This window comes from Acinonyx jubatus, chromosome A2, assembly GCF_027475565.1.
Source record: "Acinonyx jubatus isolate Ajub_Pintada_27869175 chromosome A2, VMU_Ajub_asm_v1.0, whole genome shotgun sequence".
Classification (NCBI taxonomy): domain Eukaryota; kingdom Metazoa; phylum Chordata; class Mammalia; order Carnivora; family Felidae; genus Acinonyx; species Acinonyx jubatus.
In genome coordinates, this window is record NC_069383.1 from 145,672,487 (window position 1) to 145,695,474 (window position 22,988).

General features: G+C 43.4%; 1 protein-coding gene and 2 pseudogenes across 5 annotated transcripts in view; 2 read left to right on the forward strand and 1 right to left on the reverse strand.

Annotated features, from left to right (window-relative positions):
* The window catches only part of RAD54L2 (RAD54 like 2), a 114,505-nt gene that overhangs the window by 16,478 nt on the left and 75,039 nt on the right, over positions 1-22,988 (reverse strand). For all 5 annotated transcript variants that reach the window (XM_027038844.2, XM_027038843.2, XM_027038842.2 and 2 more), the window contains 13 exons: positions 16,073-16,274; positions 14,945-15,084; positions 14,056-14,172; positions 13,507-13,733; positions 11,066-11,248; positions 10,807-10,940; positions 9,404-9,600; positions 7,667-8,009; positions 6,803-6,980; positions 5,303-5,554; positions 4,957-5,075; positions 3,503-3,621; positions 540-639 (listed from right to left, as the gene is read on the reverse strand). In XM_027038844.2, the coding sequence (XP_026894645.1) occupies positions 540-639; positions 3,503-3,621; positions 4,957-5,075; positions 5,303-5,554; positions 6,803-6,980; positions 7,667-8,009; positions 9,404-9,600; positions 10,807-10,940; positions 11,066-11,248; positions 13,507-13,733; positions 14,056-14,172; positions 14,945-15,084; positions 16,073-16,274 (2,311 nt within the window). The remainder of the gene's footprint in view (positions 1-539; positions 640-3,502; positions 3,622-4,956; positions 5,076-5,302; positions 5,555-6,802; positions 6,981-7,666; positions 8,010-9,403; positions 9,601-10,806; positions 10,941-11,065; positions 11,249-13,506; positions 13,734-14,055; positions 14,173-14,944; positions 15,085-16,072; positions 16,275-22,988) is intronic.
* Positions 11,981-12,348, forward strand: LOC106986997 (NHP2-like protein 1; annotated as a pseudogene).
* LOC106987046 (SNRPN upstream reading frame protein-like) lies at positions 22,208-22,604 on the forward strand (annotated as a pseudogene).

Here is a 22,988-nt window from a genome sequence, read left to right on the forward strand (position 1 = left end):
AAGAAAACCCACTCTCTCTCCTCTGTAATTAGTAAGGCCCCTGCATCCTGGCCCCAGAGTGATGTCACTTGGTGAGGGGAAACCTCTGCATACAGATGTTTCTGGTGTGTTTAGTCTAACAGCTTAGGAAAATGACTAGTTCACACCCATCAAGGGCATTCTGATGGCAGAACACAGCACAGCCTTCAAGCTGCTTGGCATAACACAAATAATGCCATCGCCTTTTACAGTTACATTACACTTCCTGCTTTTTAAAGCACTTTCACATTAATCCCATCATCTAAGACTCAGAATACTCCTGAGAGAAAAGCTAAGTATGACTATTATTAATGAAGGGCTCAAAGAACTTTGTGACACTATCATGATGACTACCCTTCTAACACAACTTCCTTTTGGGGTCCCCTCTCTGACTTCAAAAACAAGTCACAAACCCGAGCAGATCTCTTCTGATGAAACTTGGATGAGCCTTTGGGTACCTGCCCACATGGCTAGCTGCCCTGAATACAGCCCTCTGACCTCCGCTCTCAGGATCCACTCACCTTGTGGACAGAAGGAATAGCCAGGTGGTGAGGTTGCTGGGATCATTGAACTGATTAATGAGCCGCTCCCTCTCAAAGGCAGGGGTGCTACCATCTAGCCCTAGGACAGAAGGAAAACCACAAGAAATGGACATATAAGGGCACGGGTACACAGCAAAATCACTGGGCAAATGTATTTTTAAAACAAAACAAATACACTACAGTATTCTGATTCCACCCCCATGGACATTCCATGGGTCTACAGTGAGTCCCAGGCACCTATAATTTTAAAATATCGCCATGTGCAACAAGGATTACAAACTATGTTTCTCCCTTTAATAGACAAACTAATTCTAAGGTCAAGGTTCCTAGACTTTAGATTGCATAAGAACCACTCTAAATACGGAAGCTTGGTAAAAGCTGGCTCAGGGTGACCTCTCTACCTCAGTCCTGTAAATCCTGGTGAGTGCAGAAGGACTAAGAGTTCTGTGTTGTGATATGGATGTTGTCCCTCCACCAGGAATTTGCATTGTTAACAAACTCCTATGATTAAGAGCTTACTATAAGGAGACATTAAAAAGAATAGATCCTGGGGCAGTGGGATGGGGCATATGGATGAAAAGAAGGAAGTTCAAAGGAAGGGGAAAAAGTAACCTTCAATTAAGAAGCATGAATAACAGCAAAGAAAACAATCAACAAAACTAAAAGGCAATCTACAGAATGGGAGAAGATACTTGCAAATGACATATCGGAGAAAGGGCTAGTATCCAAAATCTATAAAGAACTTCAATACCCAAAAACACCAAAAAAATTCAGTTAAGAAATGGGCAGAAGACATGAACAGACATTTCTCGAAAGCAGACATACAAATTGCTTAAGACACATGAAAAAATGCTCAACATCACTCATCATCAGGGATGATTAAAACCACAATGAGATACCACCTCATAACTGTCAGAATGGCTAAAATTAATAACTCAGGAAACAACAGATGTTGGCATGGATGCAGAGAAAGGGGAACACTCTTACACTGTTGGTGGTAATGCAAATTGGAGCAGCCACTCTGGAAAAGAGTGTGGAGGTTCCTCAGAAAGTTAAAGATAGAACTACCCTACAACCTAGCAACTGCACTACTCGGCATGTATCCAAAGGATACAAAAATATTGATTCAAAGGGGCACAAGCAAAAAAAAAAGGGGGGGACATGCACCCCAATGTTTATAGCAGCATTATCAACAACAGCCAAATTATGGAAAAAGCCCAAATGTCCACTGACTGATGAATGGATAAAGAAGATGTGGTTTGTATGTATGTAACATACAATGGAATACTACTCAGCAATGAAAAAGAATGAAATCTTGCCATTTGCAACATGGATGGAGCTGGATGATATTATGCTAAGTGAAATAAGTCAGAGAAAGACAAATACCCTATGATTTCATTTATATGTGTAATTTAAGAAATAAAACAGATGAACATCGGGAAGGAAAAATAAAATAAGATAAAAACAGAAGGAGTCAAACCTAAGAAACTCTTAACTATAGAGAACAAACTGAGGGTTGCTGGCAGGGAGGTGGGTGGGGGATGGGCTAAATGCATGATGAGTATTAAGGAGGGCACTTGTGATGAGCACTGGGTGTTGTATATAAGTGATGAATCACTAAGTCACTCCTGAAACTAATACTACCCTTAACTAACTTGAATTTATATAAAATCTTGGAAGGAAAAAAAAAAAAAAAAAGGCAGCAGCAGCATGAATAAGAGAGGAGGGGCTACATTTGTCACCCTAGGGAAAAGAGAGAAAAGGACAAAGCTAAGGAGATGAAATACCACATGGAGGACTGGATGATGACTGTTATAGGAAGTATCAGTTTAATTGGTATTAGAGGCTCTTTCAACTGGCACCCCAACCTACCTTTCCAACCTGAGTTCCCACAGTTCCCAAGCATAGCTCGGCATTGGGTCTTCCTACCACCCATGAACCTCTATTCTCTAAATACTTCCTTTAGGCCAGTGTTTCTCAACAAGGGTTATTTCCTTGCCCTCCCACCCTACAGGGGACAGTTGGCAGCGTCTGGAGACGTTTTTGGATGTTATAACTGGGTGGATGCTACTGTCATCTAATGAAGAGCGACCAGGGACGCTACTAAAAGTCCTACAATGCACAGGACAGCACCCCCTTGCTGCACCTCCCCCCCCGCCGCCGCCCAACCTACAAAAAGAATTATCTGGCCCAAATGTCAATATCTGGACAGTAAGTACATGAGGTTAATATTTCTCAACTTTTGTTTTTCATGACCACCCCCTTTAAGAAGCCTTTTTATACATTTTTTTCCCCAACTGACACGTCCCTCATGAAAATTTAAATGCCACAGATATACTGTATATGTTTATTTACTGGATGCCTATTTGAGCTTTATATTTTTGAAAAGTTAAGTTTTTTTTTTTTTTTTTTGTCCCCTCAAGAACCAATTTTCACCCTCTTAGGGATACTATCTCCCCTGTACAGAATGCATGATCATGGCCTATATTCACTCTGTTGCTTCTTCCTAGAATGATCTTTGGGCCACACTAACTCTGTATATTCAAATTCTCCCATCTTTACCAGTCTACTGCAAGTTCTGCCTCCTCCAGGAATCCTTCTCCAATCATCCTTCCCACAACGATTCTATTCTCCTTAGAACCTATAAGGGCACTCGATCAGTGCTGCTTTGTATTTGTCTTGGAGTTGCTGTATCTCAGATGAAGACAAGGTTTATGTCTTCTACTTCTCTGCTCTCCCCGTATCTTGCCCAAGCTCCCCAGCCCCTAGTACAGTGCCTCACACATAGCAGCTTGCTCTTAATACCTCCCTGCTTTTGGTTACTCCGGATACTCCTACACATTTGGTGGAGAACGGAGTAGAAGACAAAAATGCAGAGAAGGAAAGGAAAGCCTTAAGCAGACCCTGCCAAGGCTCCAGAAACAAAGCAGCAGTGAACTCACGGAAGTAGCTGACGTTTCGAACCCACTTCTGTACTCCTTGCCCATCAGCACCAGGTAGACAGGGCACTTCTCGTTTCCCTAGGAATTCCTCGATGAGAGCCAAAGTGGAAAGGCTCTGGCTGGAAGGGACAACATTTGGTTCAGAAGGCTCCCAGACCCAAGGGAATCTTGTTCCCCAGTGGACTCACAATCATATATAGCCTTCTGACAGTGGGAGCTCCCAGAACCTGCTCCCCATAAGAGGTAACCCCACAAAGAACCACTAGGGGTATTCTCCCTAGCTCAAATGGGAGCCGAGTCGTCCATACACTTATCACCACCCCCACTAAATTTGCTACCCTATTACTTCCTCAATTCTTCCTCAATTACTTCCCCTAAATTCTGGGGTTTAGCTCAGTACATAGTAACAAATAGCATCAGCATTAAAAACCAACGTTACATACGTTAGATCTAACTACAGGCCACAATCAAAATTATGGGTCTTACTAGGGCTTTCAAGTTATAAAGAGAAGCAGTCTCCTCAGAAGTGATATATAAAACCAGCGGAACACTAAACTCTCCCCCAGTTAGAATTACCGCTCTCCTCTCAATGTGTGCCACAGATGGAAACCTTTACTCTGAGGCTCCCAAGATACCCCTTAGCTCTCATGGGGGCATAATCTAGCCAGAGCAAAAAGAAAGCATGTCTGTTTGAAAGAAAATATGTCTGTTTCCCTGAAGAGTCAAGCCTTGATGGAACTCAAAACTCTGGCCACAGAATGTAACTCTGGAACAAATCATATTACTTATTTGACCTTACATACAAAGCAACAAAAAAAAAAAAAAAAAAAAAAAAAAGAAAATTTTTTTTTTTTTTAAGTAGACTCCACACCCAGCGTGGGGTTTGAACTCACAACCCTGAGAGCAAGTGTCACCATGCTCTACTGACTGAGCCAGCCAGGTGCCCTCCTCCTTAATTGTTTTTAATTAAAAAAAAAAAAAAAAATGGGGAGGGACCAAAGCAGATTAGATCAGAGGTCAGCAAATGTTTTCTGGAAAAGGCCAGATACTAAATATTTTTAGGCTTTGCAGACCACATTCAGTCTGTTGAATATTCTTCTTCTTCTTCTTCTTTTAAAACATTTAAAAATGTAAAAACTAGCTTTCAGGCAAGCCACAGGCCAGATCTGATGTGGGCCACAATATGAAGGGTTAGACTATGACTCCAATGTCAGCCTAGGGTTTTAAACAGTTCTCTGCAGAGAAATCACATTGGGCAAAATAAGAAACTCCAAGAATGAAATGAAATGCAAGAAGGTCCTCACAAGAAGCACTGGTTTGCAGAGGTTTGAAAACCAAACAAAACCAAACAAAAAAAAAAAAAAGGAGCTGGGGTTACCCCAGACAGTCTTACTCTGTAGGGGCTGTCACTCTACTATAGATACACAGTAATACTGGGGAATTTCTCTTCCTACCTGAACACGAGAATCTTGTCCCCAAGCTTCACACTTTCCTCAATCAGGTGGAAAAGCAATACCATTTTGGGAGAGTTCTCTAAGACCCCAGTCTGGTAATTAGTCAAAAGGTCCTTGGCCTGCAATAGAGAAATGAGGCAGCTTAGAGAAGGTCCGTGGCCAGATCACTAGAAATAAAATTCACTCCTTCCAAGGCAGAAGCTCATGGGCAACCTTTATAGTTCCCTGCAGAGACTTGGCAGCACAATGCATTGTACAACCCCCACCCTCTTCCCACATAGGCTTTGCTTTGTACCATCCCTTCTCAGCAGTGGTTTATGGGCATAGAAGTTTCTGCTTGACTCACCCATTCATATGTGACAATGTTGTTGCCTCGCTCCTGGAAAGGGTTGAAGCCAACCCCTTGTAGGAATTTGCTATTGGTTGCTTCTCCCATTGAGGAAGCCAAGGTGCTGTCCTCCCCCTTGCCTTTTGTTCCCTGTGATGGGCAGCGAGCACTAGTCCCAGCTGAGCCAAGTTCTTCCACATCTAGGTCCTGCTCATTGGCCAGACTCTCCTTCTGAAGGGCTTCATACAGCACATCTGGGTGATTCCAGATCTGGAGTTCAAGTTAGAGGGGAAATGACACAGGGCAGAGAACAAGCTAAGGGTGTCCCAGAGAGTCAGGAAACATGTACTTGCTGAAACACACACTGGTCCTACAGCATACACTGTCATGCTAAAAATTAAAGTATCTCCAACTCCCTCATAGCCAAAGAGCCTACGCATTCATTTTAACTAACTGTGATCACCATAACGCAAGGGGAAGAGTTCATACCAGCAGGCATGCCCATATGCCCATAGGCATAATCAAAAAAGCTGTGTCACAAGCCTTGCATTCTTATTTAAATAAGGGTAAGAATGTCCCTGTTTCACTGTGTGGCTACAGCCAACTACTGTCTGAAACTACAAAACAAGACCAATCTCTTCCTATGGACAAATGTATCTAACTTACAGATGACCAACCAGAAGTCATTTCAGGGACTGTTCCCAGCAGGAGTTGAGAATTCCTGGGGTGGGGGCAGAGGTGGGGGGATAGGAAGGGTGTGTTGGCACTATAGCATCCTCACAGACCATATCTGCTGTAGCTTCCTGGCCCTGGTCTAGGACTGTGGTTACAAAAGAAACATTTTGAAATCCCATCTGCCCCTGACATACTCCTTCAGTTGACTCATTAAAGCAGTGGTCAGTTGGGAATAATACCCAACAGGTTGGCTGACAGCTGTCAAAGAAGCAGGTCCTTCATTAGTCAACAAGAAGCACATACTAAAGATAAGTCAGGGTTCATCAACCTATTCATGAAGTTTAGTGCTAGATACCTGGGCCTTGCTATCCCCAAACCATCTCAAACATTGTCGGGATGAAAGAGGTCTCAATCTGATTAAACGCAGAATCAAACACAAGGTACCCCAATAACTTGTCTAAGCTATATATTTCTTGAATCTTGATTATGCTAACAGTCAAAAACTGCCCCACAATGTTTTTCCACTACCCCTTTCTCCCAAGTGAAAAAAAATCAGTGAGAAAGGAAGTGATTTCTCAAGTTTGGTACCACAAGTTGACCAGATGAACTGCACAACTGCAAGGAGCACCATTTATATCACAGGCTGAGTGGCACCCCCAGGAACTGTGCAGCACACAACCAGCATATTTCTCCTTGGGGCCCCCAGTTCTTCAATGCAGCAAACCGAGGGGGACCCCTGTCACTTTATTCTTCCCTTATCAAGGACTCCGAGCAGGAATAACTTCCTTGGGACCATGTGCAACCTTCATTCATATCTCAGTATTCCCTGAGGCCTCAACACACCTTGCAGCACACACAGAAAGCCTTGAGGGGGTTCAGCCCCAGCCAGCCACTGCTACCACAGTCTCGGAAACGGTCCATGAACTGTGTGTACAAATCTCGCTGGATCTTTGAGAGCCGCACCAGGATCACATTTTCTTCCTTGGCAGGTAGATGAATCTTCAGCACAGTGTGGCCTCTCCTTCGAAGGCAGAGATCAGAATCATCAAGCCAGTGTGGCCAGGAGGGGTCAGTGCAGGATAACAAAAGAATCCTGCATTTCTGCCACACCTCCTTTTGAGGATCTCAACATTCACAACAGACTTAGAACAATAAGGATTGGTTTAGCGACCATCAGAAGAAACTCATTTTAAGGATAAGAACTAAAGCAAAGAGGATTGGGTGGCAGAGACCGGGAGCTCCAGGTTCATACCCAGATCTAGGGCTGTTTCTCTAAGCTTTCTGCACATATTCCATCTTAACAAGGAAAAACAAGGAAATTGTTTTAGACCGGCCTAACTACATCTACCGAGATGCTGACACTGGTGAGGCCATGCCCCCGGGAACCAGCATTTCTATGCTTTCAGAGTCAGCAGAAGGCTAGCTCTCTTTTGCTTCTCAGCAAGTAAGGTAGGTATCCCTAGAAACTTCAAAGATTAACTTCTGAGAGAAGTACTTCTAGGCCAAACTTTCAGAGGACTGAAACAGTGGCTATCCATCATTTGTGTGCTATTCAGGAAAAGCTACTCAGTAAAAGGAAAGTTTTACTATCACCCACTAGGGAGGGACCCTCCTGCTGTAACAGTCCCCCTTTGGGACAGCTTTGCATGCCTGTTACACCAATGGGTCTCTGATGGTTCAAAACACAGGGCCCTGAGGATGGCTCACCTCTGCACAAAGCCTTCCAGGAGGCTGTGCAAGACGTGGCTCCGGTACCGCATGAGGCGGACATCCTGAGGCGTGCTGTCAATACACTGCCCATTCAGGATGGGGCGTTCAAACATGTTGCTGAATTCCTGCCGGGTGCCGAGGAAGTCTGGGCGCACAAAGTCCACCATGCACCAGTACTCAATGAGGTTGTTCTGCAGGGGGTACCCGGTCAGCACCACTCGGCGGCGAGAGCGAATGTTCTTCAGGGCCTGTGAGGTGCTGGCCTGGCAGTTTTTGATGCGGTGTCCCTCGTCACAAATCACCACATCAGGGCCAGGGCGGCATAAGGCCTTCTCAAACTCTAGGGAGGGAAGAGGATCCGGAGTCAGAGGGTGAGAGGGCCTGCTCTTAGTCAACAATATGAGAAGTAGGGGTGCACCCTGGAGGAGACAGAAGAAATGAAGGAAGCAGGAAAGCAAGAGTCAGCCCCCATTAGTGAAAGGGAGCCAGCCATCCAGGCTCCTGCGCATTTGGTGTGACACATTAACCTGGACTATTGACTCTTGCAGTAAATATCTCTCTTCCCTCTTTCCTTTCCTTATCTTTTTTCTTTTTCTCCTTTACACTCAAAGTAAAATACCTCGCATTCCTACCTAGGGCTTATATCAACTGGGTGGCGGAGAGTGTGACTTTATAGACTACCAGCCTAGGATTAAAAATGGGTCTGAGTGAGAGGCACTCAGATGGCTCAGTCGGTTAAGCATCCGACTCTGGCTCAGGTCATGATCTCACCGTTTGTGAGTTTGAGCCCTCCATCAGGCTCTGTGCTGACAGCTCACAGTCCGGAGCCTGCTTCAGATTCTTTGTCTCCCCTTCTCTCTCTGCCCCTCCCCTGCTCGCCTTCTGTCTGTCTCTCTCAAAAATAAACATTTTTATAAAAAAAACCTTTTTTTTTTTTTTTTAAATGGGTCTAAGTGAGACTGACGGGAATGATCCAGATACTTCAGTCGACTTTCACCATTGCCAGTGTCTCTGTGCCATCTGCAGGCTGGCTGGTGGGGAGCTAGCTAAAGGACAAAATCTTTCTGGAGTTACCTGCCAGTCATTGCTAAATGGCAAGTTCATCCCAGCTCTACCACAGAAGCAAACCTAGCACAAACATAATCTATAGATGGAGAGACCTATAAAATGAAACAGCCTCTGAACCTAAAAAAAACTTTCTTCCCCAAACAGGCAAAGCCCTTAGAAGATGGAGCAGAACTATCACTACGAGAGGAATGACTTTCACTAAAACAAAACAAAACAAAACAAAACAAAACAAAACAAAACAAAACAAAACACAAACCTGGGATAAATTCTCCTTTTATAAAGTCACAATATCATTATTACTCTGCATATCAGTGATTTAAATACTTTGTAAATATTTTCCTAATGCTACCCCAGAACACCTCTAGGATGTGATGAGAGGAAAAGTCACTTTCCTAACTGCTCTGTGAGAGAAACAGGGTCAGATGGGCAGGGGAGTCTCCCTAAGCCAGTCTATGAGTGGCCCACCCAGAATTCCATGACAGGCAAGGAAAGCAGTATCTTCTGAGAGCCAGTGGAGGTCATCCCACCTATCTTAGGGACCTGGATTTCTGGTTCATGACAATACAACTCACATCAATAATCTTCACATCTGACTTGGTGCTACCACAGACACTATTTCTTCCTGAAACACTACCCCTAAGAGTATCCCCAGGATAGGCTACCCACCTCTCCGAAACTCCTGCTGTCGATCTTCCTCATCCAGATCAATGATGACTGGGTGAGAGCGTTTCTTGGTTTTCTTCGATCTACCTGTGGCAAAGGATTTCTTCAGGGTGAGGAGTCTGTACATTTCGTACCCCATCAGTAGTACCCCACCCTCTGATACCCAATCAGCCATCACTTTAGCACGAGCTGCCATTGTCCTGCAAGAGTGAACAGAGAAAAAAATTATTGCTTCCACTGCTCCCCAGAAAGAATTGCTCACAATTAGAGCTGCGTTGATGTACATTCAGAAGTCCTTATTGCCAAGGACTTCAGTGGCAGCACCATAGGGCTTGCTGGCTGCCCCCCTTCCCAGTATCCCAAAGATGCTAACTGCACTGAGGATGGATGGGGAGGTCACCAATGACAGTTAAACATCAGAAAAACGGAAATGCAATGGCACAAGGCAAGCAAAAGTAATGACTCCCTTGGATGTACATGCATGACTACAATTCTACATTTGAGGGAGAATTTCAAATTATTCCCATAATAAACACAAGATAGTAAAAGCAAGGGCAAAATTCTGCATTTTACCTTCCCAGGCCCCGATGAGCAAAGAGCTAAAGACAAGCAGTAAAGGAGAAAGGGCAGCAGAGCCCAGATGACACGAAGAGCACAGTCTCTCCACTCCTAAACAACTGAGTCCTGATTCTAATTCATTAACTGCATGTGGACTAACAGTCCTGAAACCCAAGAAAGAAGAGCAGGTGATCAACCACCTAGGGAGCCGCCCACAGTCTCCTCATTTTGATGTATGTGCCAAACATCACAAAAGGCAGCCTCTGAAGAAGAGAAAGTCTATCTTCTCAATTATCCATGCCAACAAGGGGAAAGGGTAGCATGGATGGCTGGCTTGGACCAAGAAATAGCTTTAGAATTTTGGAAATCAAATTGAATGTATAGAATGGAAATATAATTTTATTCAAATCTAAAACAAAAGTTTACCCTTTTCAAAACTTGGAAGTTGTACCAGTAAAGGTCAACTGTAAACAGGGGCTTAAAAGAGACTGCTGATTAGGCTTCTAAGAAAGAGAAATGTAAAAGGTGAAAAGTTAGAAGATGGATAGTTTCATTTCACCATGTTGAATTTTATTACCATTCACATGGGCAAATAGGATGATGTATGCATATTTTTCAGGATATAAAAGCACCTTCAAGCAGAACATAAGACATTTCCCAAGCTACCTAACTCTGACTTTACTGAAAAGCTAGGTAGAGAAAAAATGAGTATCAAGGAATGGGCAGTGGGGGGCAGGGGGGATGACCACATCAAGAAACCAAAAGGAATCTGGGTTAGTGCCCTGATATCCAGATCCTGGAAAGAAGTCTAAAAGGAAAGGGAGAAGAGGAGAGAGTAGGCCACTTACTTGTGCTCATCATTCAAGATGTGAACTTTAAAGAACCGAGGCTGGACTTCTTCAGGCTTGTTGTCAGCTGGAAGGGCTTCAGGTGCTGGAAGCCACATGTTGAACTCTGCCAACCAATTCTGAAGAGTATTAACCTGTCAGAAAGCCAAGTCCAGAAAAAGGATTTTAAGAAACAAGCTCATAGATGAGCTCATCAAGCTGTTTAGTACCCAGAAAGGCATTAACCCAGAGCTCCTCAGAGGGGTGACTGAACTCTTACCGGCACAATGGCAAGGACAGTTTTGGCTGGCGTGTGGCGGAAGAGGACGTCGATGAAGGAGATCACTTGCAAAGTTTTCCCCAGACCCATGCTATGGGCCAGGATACAGCCAAAGCCACTACTGGTCTTAAACCTCTCCAGGGATTCAACCAGATTATCATACAGGAACCGGATCCCACCAATCTGATAAAGGGCAAACAGAGGCAATAGTTAAAGGAGCTGGCAAAGACCAAGATTCAGTTTTATTAACCTTGGAATTAGAATTAAGTAAAGGAGCAGACACTATACCAGACAGTTGGTGTGGATGGCTACAGAAGTCTCCCTGTACCCTGAATGGTCTATTGGCTGATGATAGTCTTCTTAGAGAAAACACAGAAAATCATTCACCTGGTACAATGGCCTGAGGCAAAAATCTGTAGTACCAAATTCTTGACAGGGTCTCTCACTCAGCCCTTAGCCGCTCACCTCAAGATAGCCCATTCCATAAGGAGTTCTTATTGTGAAGAGTTCTTACATTGAGTCAACCTCTGCCTTCATGGAATCTCCACTCACTGGTTTTGGTTCACAGCTCTGGGTCAACAAAATCTACTCTGCTCCCTCCTATCAGAAAGTTCCTCAGACTTCTGACTCTTACATCTCTTCTGGAACCACTTCCAGAGTCAAATCAATTTCCTAACCAAGGCACTGTCCTGCAGACAGCATCTCAATCAGTCTTGCAGATCTCACAGAAGAAAGCTCAAGAGTATTAAGCCAAGAGATCTGATACCTTTACATGATATGGCAAACCTGAGACTTGCCCTTCCCATTCACCAGAAATCCTGAAGCATCTACTCCTCCTTTCTGGCTGAAGTGTGTGCTCCTGCTCTGACATTGGCTGCACTCCCAGAGGGGTGGCAAGACCATGGAATCACAGAAATGACTGGGGCTGATGTAAATCCAAAGGCCTATCACCTTGCAGACACCCACCTCACCAAGAAACTACTGGACCTTGTTCAGCATCCATGTAACTACAAGCAGCTTCAGGAGCTAATGAAGCCACCAAAATCCTCAACAGAGCCATCTCTCAGTTCATCATGATGGCTGCAGATGCTGAGGCCCTGGAGATCATCCTGCACATTCTGCTGCTATTTGAGGATAAGAATGTGCCTTATGTATTTGTGGGCTCCAAGCAGGCCATGGGGTGGGCCTGTGGGGTGTCCAGGCTTGTCTTCACCTGTTTTATCATCATCAAAGAAAGCTTACAGATGAAGCAGCATATCTAGTCCATTCAGCAGTCCAACTGAAAGGCTCTTAGTCTAAAGAGGCAGCCTCTGCCCCACTCCTCACTGAGTCGTCCCCCTGCGGGGTTGTGTATCATATTGTCTGGATTAGCATGTAGTACTTCCAGCTACCTTCTCTTCCTATATTATACTACTAAATCTGGATTTTGCGTTTTTTGTATTATTTTGTTTTACAGGTTGTTACCCATATATTAATCACCCACCCCAGTCCAATCTCCCATTTTACTCTCTCTGCCATCTTATACTCCCTTTTGAAAAATGAACTAAATGCTGAGAACAGGCAGAAACAGAGCAGTGACACCATTCAAAGGCAGGGAAGAGCCAGGATAGAGATCTGGTTCTAGCTTTCAGGTGCTAATTTCCCATTGTGTGTAGGACATGATGTATGTAAACACCATTCACTTTGTGTCCTTGTGCCTGGCATAAAAAATCATTCCATAAGTGTTTGCTCTCTATGGGGATTATGTAGCACTTGGGAAAAAGCATGTATCCTATGAGGTTGTTAGGTGTATGTCCAAGTGTCATGTGCTAATATGCCCCTGCCGTTTGCTTTGGTAATGTGATGCTATTCCCCCTCTCCCCAACTCCTAACCATGCCCCTGAGGGTGGCAGGGCAGCAGCATACCAAAGATGTGTTGCAGAATTCCGGAGCCCGTCTGGGCAAGTTAGACATGGGGCAGTTGACCTAGGTCTTGAAGGAGTTCACAGTGGCAAGAAAAAAGAGGGTCAACTTGTGCTGGAATGAAGAAGTCTGGGCCCAAGGCATGGAGACCTGACTAGAAGCTACAGTAAAGATGTTGGAGTCAAAGAAACATCCTCTCTGGTGAATGGAGATGTCTTCAGTGGATACTTGGTACCAGCTCTGAGAGCCCTTACCCCTGCCACAGTGTGGGTCAGATGTATGTATTCTTCATCACATCAGAAAGACAGTACTAGTGTGCCATTCTTGTGAGCATCCTAATAAAAAAATACATTCATATTCCAATTAAAAAAAAAATCCTGAAGCATCAAGTGCCAGGAGGAAGGATCAGGGCTTTCTAATAACTGCTCGTGGTACCAAACAAGTACTTCACAGGCTCTGATGCTGACAACCACCAGCAGGTAATGTCCTCAGCAAAGAAGCTGAAAGGAAACAAAGAAAAGAATCAAGATTTGCTGTACCTGATGAGGTTTCACTGCCCGTGCCAACTGTGGGGCCAGGAAGACATTCTCCTCCTCCGGAGGGTGGTTCAGATTGACAAGGACCCGCCCCAGAGCATCACGCTGGTTTAAGACATCATTCACGTGGGTACCACCCTTCTCCTCTTCCTCATCTTCCTCACTGACAGATTCACTGCTGTCCACAATATGCAGGGTATCTTCCTCTCCAGAGCTCAGTTCAATCACTTCTGAGATAGCCAACAAAACAAAACAAAAACCAAAACCCAGGGAGCAGAGATAATTTACTGCCCATTATCAAAGCTTACAGCATGGGAACAAAGTTAGAACTTGTCATCACTTATAAAATTTTGAGTTTTACTATTTCTCTCTTATGGCTTCAAGTTAAGACAAGGGAAAACCTTACATTTACAAGGAGACTCAGGGATATTTGTCACAGTCAGACCCCAAAATAAATGGGGAAGGACTGATTTCTATTCAGATGTACAGCCCAATCAATCAGGGTGAACACTGAGTCAGAAGGAAGCAGAGACACCTCTGGCTCGACCTTACCATCTCGACTGCTTTTTTCATCCTCACTGCCACTGCTGCTGTCCAAACAAATGACTTCCTGGGACAGGACCCGAGGAGGCAGTTGGGGACCATCGCTTGCTCTTAAGACAATTTCCTCTAGGGAAAAAAAGATGGAAGGGAATGCCAAAACCACCTTTAGTGTAAACTTATTTCCCCAAATGATTCATCAGCCCTTTACCTTTGTCACTCTCAAGGGGACTACCCCTGAGGAAAGAAGTTGAGGGTATCTCAAACACCTCAGTTCCCTTTCTAACTTCCCTTGTCTTTACTGGTTCTTATCTCCTGGTTATTAAGTATATATTACTAAAATATATAAATTATGTATAAAATATAAATATAATACATAAGATATGTAATGTATATAAATAAAAATATAATAATAATTATTTTTTAACGAGGTCCAATGTGGGGCTCGAACTCATGACCCTGCTACCAAGAGTCGCATGCTCTACCCACTGAGCTAGCCGAGTCCCCCTGAGGGGTACACGTTTAACCATCTTAACTTTTCATCTTATTTAAAAAAATTTTTTAATGTTTATTTTTCAGAGAGAGAGAGAGAGAGAGATCGTGAGCAGGGGAGGGGCAGAGAGAGTGGGAGACTGTGGGGCTTGAACCGAAAAACTATGATATCATGACCTGAGCTAAATCGAGAGTCAGACACTTAACTGACTGAGCCACCCAGGTCTCCCCATTTTAACTTTTTCAGTAAGATATTTCTGATCATCTGCTCCTAAGAAACCGAATGACTCAAAATGATTCCTGAGAGGCCACGATCTTATTTCAGATCTGCCCTTAACCACTGTGTGTGCCAAAGGCCTCTTCTCCTTATACTTCAGGCAGGGCCTTTCCCACCAACTCTGCTGCTTACCAGGAAGGAACTCCAGGGGAACAGTAGGAATGGGGGCTGCGTAATCCTTCCTCTGCTGCTCCAGGCGTTTCCTTCTTTCCAACTCTTCCTGTTGTGCTGCTTTGGTAACGGGCTCCAACTGATCCTCCCGGAGCAGCTTTCTAAACATTACAATAAGAGTGAGCACTTGGGTTGGTTCACTGGAAATTTGGACAATGTAATGACAAGCTAAAGAGCTCATTGCTGAGCTCAGAGAGCTAAGGCAAGAGGAGGAGAAGCCATGTCAGTCCCACACACCCATGCAACAGGAGAGGCAAAAAAAAAAAAAAAAAAATGGAGTGCGGCGGGGGGTGAACTTCAAGATTCAGGTGATTGTGGGCTAACATTTTTCCATATTATTTAACTTCCTGAGAGATGCTCCTGAAAACTCATCTTTGCACATAACAGATCAAAAGTAAAAGAGTAATACATGATTCATGAAGTTGAAAAGCAGTATTAAAATATAGAGTTGTTATATAGGAGGGTAGAATTATAGATCCTTATTTATCCCACCTCCTCATTTCGTAAACTTTGAATAATACTTTCAAGCTATCATTATGTTAAAAAAATGAGAGTAGGAGAATAGGATATCATTTATCTCCTTTCGATAGCAAAATGGTTATGTGATGGAAGGACTGTAGGGGATTTAGACAGTGAAGGAAGTTCACATCTGCCATTCTCTTAGCTCAAGGAAGAAGCCTTCTTTGGGCCAGACAGGCCCTTGTCAATTGAAGTTGAGCGCTAAGAAAATGAGAACCCAACTTCTTTTCCTTTATCTTCCCCTGTTTTGAAATGTAAGGGAAAAATAAAGGAAAAAAACAGTCCAACCAGAGCACCCTATCATCCCTGGGCTGTCTCCCAGGACCTCCAGAGAGTGGAATACTCCCCAGTACAGCTTGAGCACCATCCGTGTCTGCCCCACAACCTCAGACAGCCTGGGGGTGGTCCTGAGCTGCATCTCCACTATTAATTGGGGCACACAGCTTATACTTTCCTTTTTTGGAAAGGGGACCCTCCTGCTCAAACCAGTCCTGCTACTGACAGCCTTCAAATGAAGGCAATATCTCTCTCTATTCCTTCCCTTCTCCTCTTACCCTCAGCACAGCTCACCGTATATTTCTCCTCATGTGGGAGGGCTTCTGAGCTCTCTTCTTTTTGGGGTCCTCGGAGGTGAGGCTCTTGCCTTGGTGGCGCCTAAGCTGCTCTGAAGGCTCAGACTGAGATGAGGTAGTTGAAGTGCACCGCGGTGGCCGCTGCCCATCTTCCTCCAGTTGGGCACACTCAGTGCCACACATGTCTTCCAGGGATGGGTCTGAAAAGACAAAGGGAGAGAGGTGCCAGGGACTGACATTTACTGGGAGAAAAACAGGTTTTGATTCCAGGCACACCTTCAAACCTCAACTCAGCATCTTATTAGTTGGTGATCTAAGGCAAGTGACTTACATCTCTCTGAATCTCAATGGATTTATCTATAAAATGGGAATAGTGATGCCTACATTTCAGAGCTGTTGTGAGGACTAAATAGTGTGTGTGTCTAGAACCAAGCCTGCTCTAGAGTAGGCTCACAACAAATGATAGCCCTCACACTTGCTATAATTTACCACTATGATCAGAGTAAGAAAGTTTCATGGCCACAGAATGCTCTGAAAGTGACAGTAGGTTCCAAAAACAGCTCACACTCACCTGTGTGACACTAAGCAAGTCTCATCTGCCAACAAGAGGAATATTCCTCCTTTCACTGTCTTAAAGTGTTCACTCATTTAATTCATTGACCATTCAATGAGGACCTACAACATGGAAAACACTGTCCAAGATGCTTCAAGGGATATTTATAAGACTCCTTCCTTTCAAGGAGTTTGTTTTCTAGACATAATAAGGCAAGGTATGCTAAATACCACAGGAAGGACAGGCTAACTGACCTAGAGAACTTAAAATTTTAAGACGTCATTTTTCTAACCAGAGGTAATTAGCTAAACCAAGAATAATTGCCTTAGGGTCACAGGAATATGAAAGACACTACTTTGTGGTATTATCGCACAAGAAATATGGAAGGTAAAATGTGAGTGAAGCCTTGAAAGGTGAGCAGAATATCTAAAGGTATTGCCCTGAGGAGGCGGAAAGGGGATGAAATTCTTGGCAGAGGGAATGTCATTTGTGGCATCAAACACCCGCAAGGGGTGGGGTAGGAGGGTCCGTATGCACACCCCTCTTCCTCAATCTGCTGGGCGGCATTCTGATTACTGGATGGGCAGGCTTTGACAGTCATACAGACCATAAGCCTGTCCCCAAATCCACCAGAGCCTCCCAGATACAAGCACTACACAACCAAAAGGTCTTTCCCAAAGGTAAGAGCAATTTAAAACTAGAACATAAATGCTGTAACTGAGGTGCACTAGTCAATGCCACTTGGCGTTCAGGCAGGAAGGACTCAGGAAGTTTGGGGGTTTGGTGGGATGATTTTTGTTTGCTTTTAACTGAACTTTAACTTTTATTTGGATTTCACCAGTTGTTCACTAATGTCCTTTTTCTATTATAGGATCCCATCCAGAATATCATATTGCATTAGCTGTCATGTCTCAGTCTCTCTCAACTGTGGCAGTTTCTCAGTGTATTCTTGTCTTTCATGACCTCAACAATTTTTTAAAAAGTACTGGCCAGGTGTTTTGTGGACTGTCCCCTAATCTGAGCATCTGATGTATTTTCATGATTAGACTGAAGTTATGGTTGGGGTGGGGGGAGTCGAGAATACCATAGAGATAAAGTGCCCTTCTCATCACATCTTATCAGGGTACATGATATCAACATGACTTATTACTGGTGACATTAGCCTTGGTCACTTGTTTAAAGTGGTATCTGCCAGATTTCTCCACTGTAAAATTAATATTTTTACCTTTCCATATTTTATTCATTAGAAGCAAATCACAGGGCGCCTGGGTGGCTCAGTTGGTTAAGCATCCGATTTTGGCTTAGGTCATGATCTCATGGTTTGTGAGTTCGAGCCCTGTGTTGGGCTCTGTGTTAACAGCTCAGAGCCTGGAGCCTGCTTTGAATTCTGTGTCTCCCTCTCTCTCTGTCCCCTCCCCCTACTTGCACCTTTTCTCTCTCAAAAATAAACAAACATGAAAAAAAAGAAAAAGAATAAAAGAAGCAAATCACTAAGCCCAGCTCACATTCAATGGGAAATGAATTAAGCTCAATTTCCTGGAAAGAGGGGCATCAAAGAATTTCTGGACATATGTTAAAATTATATGTAAATAAATATTTAGAGTGGTAGGGGACTCTGAGGCCTTGAGGATGCAAATATTCTGTTTCTTAAAATTTACCCACTAATTTTAACATTCATCAGTGGATCTTACCTGGAGTAATTATTATTATGATGTTCTAATGGTGGTTTTCTCTTTCTCTCTGGGCTACTCCCTAGGTGGTACTAGTTGAATCCGGGCTCTGCCACTTGGTAGTTCTATGTTCATGGGTTCAACTTCTCTCAGCCATGGTTCCCACATTTATAAAATGGGGATGTCACCAGCTCTCTCAGGGAAAATACTCTTCTTTAAACCCAGGTCTGCCAAACTCCATGGAACTCCATACTCCCAATCACATTGAACAGTCTAGCAGCAAACAAAGCTATGGGGCTTATTCAGCCATTCTGGGTAGCAGTGTTTATTTGTTTGGAAAACTCAAATTTTATATATCCTAATCAAAAATCAAAAATAAGAAAGCAAAAGGAGAAGCAGAAATGATACAAACTGCATTTTTTTCTCACAAAATGAGTGTTTTTTACAAATACACATGCACACACACACACCTGCCGCATGAGACTGTACACATCTTCATTCCAAATCTCTCCACATGAGACTGCCACAAACTAGGCACTGCTGATTCTCCTGCCCCCTCTGTCTTTTAGTTTAGCCTAACACACATATGAACATTTGAGTACCAGGCCCTGTGCCAAGGCACAATGGAATGGTCCACATGGGGAAACACATGTGGTGAGTGCCTAATAGCAACAACACTTTGGGAAAAGACACCCAATCCAGTCATGGAGGGTGGAGTACTTCCTTAGGAAAGGTGAAACCTGGGTTTAACCTAATACAATAAGTAGGTAACAGACAGTAAAAGAAAAGGAAGAACATTCTAGGCAGATATAGGAGCATAAGCAAAAGGAAGAGACTTTAAAATTATCCTTTTTTAAGTTTATTTATTTTTATTTTCAGAGAGAGAGAGAGAACAAGTGGGGAAGGGGCATAGAGTAGGAGAGAGAGAATCCCAAGCAGGCTCCACACTGTCAGTGCAGAGCCAATGTGGGGCTCAAACTCACACACTGTGAGATCATGACCTGAACTTATACTCAACTGACTGAACCACCCAGGAGTCCCAGGAATAGAGACTTAAAATAAGGTGGAATAGTTGGAAAAATACATGTAGTTCAATACTGGCTAAAATGAATTAAGCAAAACAGCAGCAGGAGGGGCCTTCCAACCCAAAACCATTTCCCTGTCTCTCCCCAGGAGCTCTTTGCCCAAGGCGGACTAAGATGTAGACCCAGATCCTTCCTGGATGCTGGCACAGAAGTCAGTCCCTGTCCCAGGGAGGACTACCTCCAAGGCCTTGTCTTCCTAGCATTCTACATTCTCCTGCCAGTTGTTTGGCTGAGGAGGGGAAGTTGATGTGGCCACTGTAAAAGTTGGGGATAGAAATGGGTAGTGGATGTGGACATGTGTGCACACATGCACACACAGTCCCATGTGAATACCCAGAGTGATTCACTCCCCTGCAGCAGCAGTGGAAGCATCTTCTCTGGCCCTCACACTGAGAGACCATGAGGGTTTAAAGCAGATAACCTTTGCTTTTTGAAGACAAAGGAGAAATGGCCAAGGGAGGCACCAGACAAGGAATGTTCATGATGGGGCACTGCAATACCATTAACATGAGCAAGAGGTTAAAACATCACAGTTCTCTGTTACCACAGGATCCACAGCAGGCCTTTTACAAAAGGTCTCCCAAAGACAGAGTCCAGGGTGGCAAGAAGCATTGGGAATGCAACATGAGCCCTGGCTTATGGACATCTTCCACCTACTGAGAAAGTAAGGTGCTACTGCTTTGTCTCCACCCAGACATGAGAACTAAAAGAGAAGCTCTGAAGGAGATGCAAGTCCGACTGGCTGCCCTCCCAAATCCACTACCCTCCCCTCAAACAGTCCTCTCCTATTTCCACCTGAAGCACTACAAGAGGAAAGCTCAGCAATTCTGTTTTCTTTAAGAACTATCATTCCTTCAGCACCCCCCCCCCCCAAAGAGCTAATACTCCCTTGGCATTGTCACATAATATTACTGTCACCTTCTTCCTAACTCACAGCCCTGAATTCTTCCCTACTAAAAGGGAAGCCATAATATTCCTCCTCCCAAAGGAACAGATGGCTGGACAGCAGAGTCCCTAAGAGGGGATAACTATTGCTAAATAGCTACTTCCACCAACACTGCAGCTTGCCCTACATAGTTACACTTGAGGCTGGGTTGGTACACTTCAACTTAGTGCTTTGGTTCTCTGACCTGGTTCTGATAATGAAATTTGATGTTCTCCTGGCTTTAAGCCCTTTAGTTTCTATTTCACAAGCAAATTTATTGAGTAACCACTTGGAGGAACATTTGAAGCAAGGTTAGAGAGTAGGCAGACAGGACAGAGTCAAAGTATACAGGGCAGGCCTTGAATGTCAAGCCAAAGGGTCTGAACTTGATCTATCCAGGAGTGGGAATTTGTTGCCAACTATTATATTTCTTTCTTCTGGTTTCTGCCTTGCAGAGTGGGCTGTTTCTGGAAGGAGGAACAGAATCTGATAACCTTTCAGTATCACAGACAAATTCACAATCAAACATTCCAACTTGTGAGGCCTAGCTATGAATTCCTATCTGACCCAGGATCGAACGTGGCTAAGTACAGCAGCAATTTTAAAATGATCACAGTAGGTATTCCTGGGTGGCTCAGTCAGTTGAGCATTCGACTCTTGATTTCAGCTCGCGTCATAATCTCACAGTTCGTGAGATCAAGTCCTGCATCGGGCTGTGCACTGACAGCGCAGTCTGCTTGGGATTCAGTCTCTCCCTCTCTCAGCCCCTCCCCTGCTCACACTCTCTCTCTCTCTCAAAATAAATAAGCATTTAAAAAATATAAAAATAAAATGATTATAGTATATACAATTCTCATGCACACTTAATTCAGACACAGGTTTCCCCTGTATTCTTAGAGGATACAGGTCTAAACCAGCTCCTTATCAGTAATCTTCAGCTTCTGAGTTCAACAACTACTGTCTGTTTGTTAAAGAGCTGTAATTTACAGATGTATTAATACTTAAAAAGTCTGCTGTCATGTAAGTCAATGTTTTATAAGTGCTTCACTGCTGCTTCATGATGCTTATTATGAAGTTTCTGGTTTTTATGTAGTATCACAATATATACCACATCTTAAACTGTTCTTAATAATAAACTATTATTTCAAAATTTCTATAATTAATTTTCCTCTAAGTTAGAATGTAACTTTTCACTGCATGCTCTTTTGTATCTTCTGAATATTGGACCTTGTAAATTTACAACCTAATCAAAATAATTAACTTTCAAAAAATAGCCCTCCCTAAAATTCTGGGATATACTCCACCAAAAGTCATTGAGGAAAAAGAGAAATGGTTCAACAAGGAGGTAAAGAGACATGTGGTTTAAAAGTCATTGACTATTACGACCCAAATTCAGAATCACAGAATCAGGTCTGGTCACATATACCCCTGAACTTTCTCCTTCACGTGAGCCAGCTGTGAGCAGCAATCACCAGAGTTATATAAATACCAATGAACAGTTACATAAGCTTCTCAGGAATGAGTTATGAACACCACCATGACAAATATGACTAGGCAAATGAGGAGCTTTGAAAGAAAAATCTCTTTTTCACTCATTGGGGGTATAAGGTACAAACACTTCCAGGGCCCTTTCTCCAGATGTTCCATCTCTTCTTCTCAATCCCATCTGTATAAACAAAGATCAGTGAATTCTAAGCCTTACCATATTCCTCTTGATGTAATGCGATAGGATGTATACACTGCAACTGTTACATATATGTGTCAAAACATTACTTGAATCTCAACACACCTTGAGATCTCACTCCCAGTTTGCAAAACCACAGGGAAAAAGAACTATGTTGGCAGAGTGGAGTGGCCACTGGAGAGGCCTGACACTGTCCTGAGGAGAACCAGCAGTGTGATGGAGCGGGCCAGGGACCGCTAACACCTGAGAAAGATTACAGGACAGCACGTACCAGAGTGGAAGTCCAAGTCAAATGCAGAAGGACAGCCTCACTGAGCAACCAAGATTGTCATCTGTACCCGAAGTGATTTCAGCAGCAGCCAGTACCTGTGGTGGATTTCCAGGCGAACTGAGGCATTCTTAGATGAGACACCAAGAGGTGGTTAAAGCAGTATTACAACATCCAGATAGCTGATTTCCAAGCAAAAAACCAGCTGACAATGTATTGATGTATTTGAATCAGCTGACAATGTAATAAGGATAACATCCATGATTTTTAGAAAACAAAAGAACTATGTTAAATTTGTTAAGCAAGACCACAAGGATGCAATCAGCAAAATCTAGAAATGCATAAAACTACAGTGACAAGTGAATCCTTTTCTTCTGAAAATAAGATGCAAGGAAAAAAAGAAAATGAAAAAGAAGTAGGGAAAGCTCAGATTAAAGAAATTTAAAAGACAAATGAACTAAATGTAGAAATGTGGAATTAACAGTAAAAATAATTTTTAAAAGATAATCAGAGATTATCTGGATATTTTATGATACAAGGAATTGTTTATTTAAAATATTTAGGTTTGATAATGGTATTGTGTTTCTGTTTCTAGGACTTTTTATGTTAGAAGACAAAGTAAATATACTTTGAAGTTTACAGATAAAATGTCACAACATTAAGGATCTACTTCCAGGGGCAGCTGGGAGGCTCAGTCAGTTAAGCTTCCAACTTCAGCTCAGGTCACAG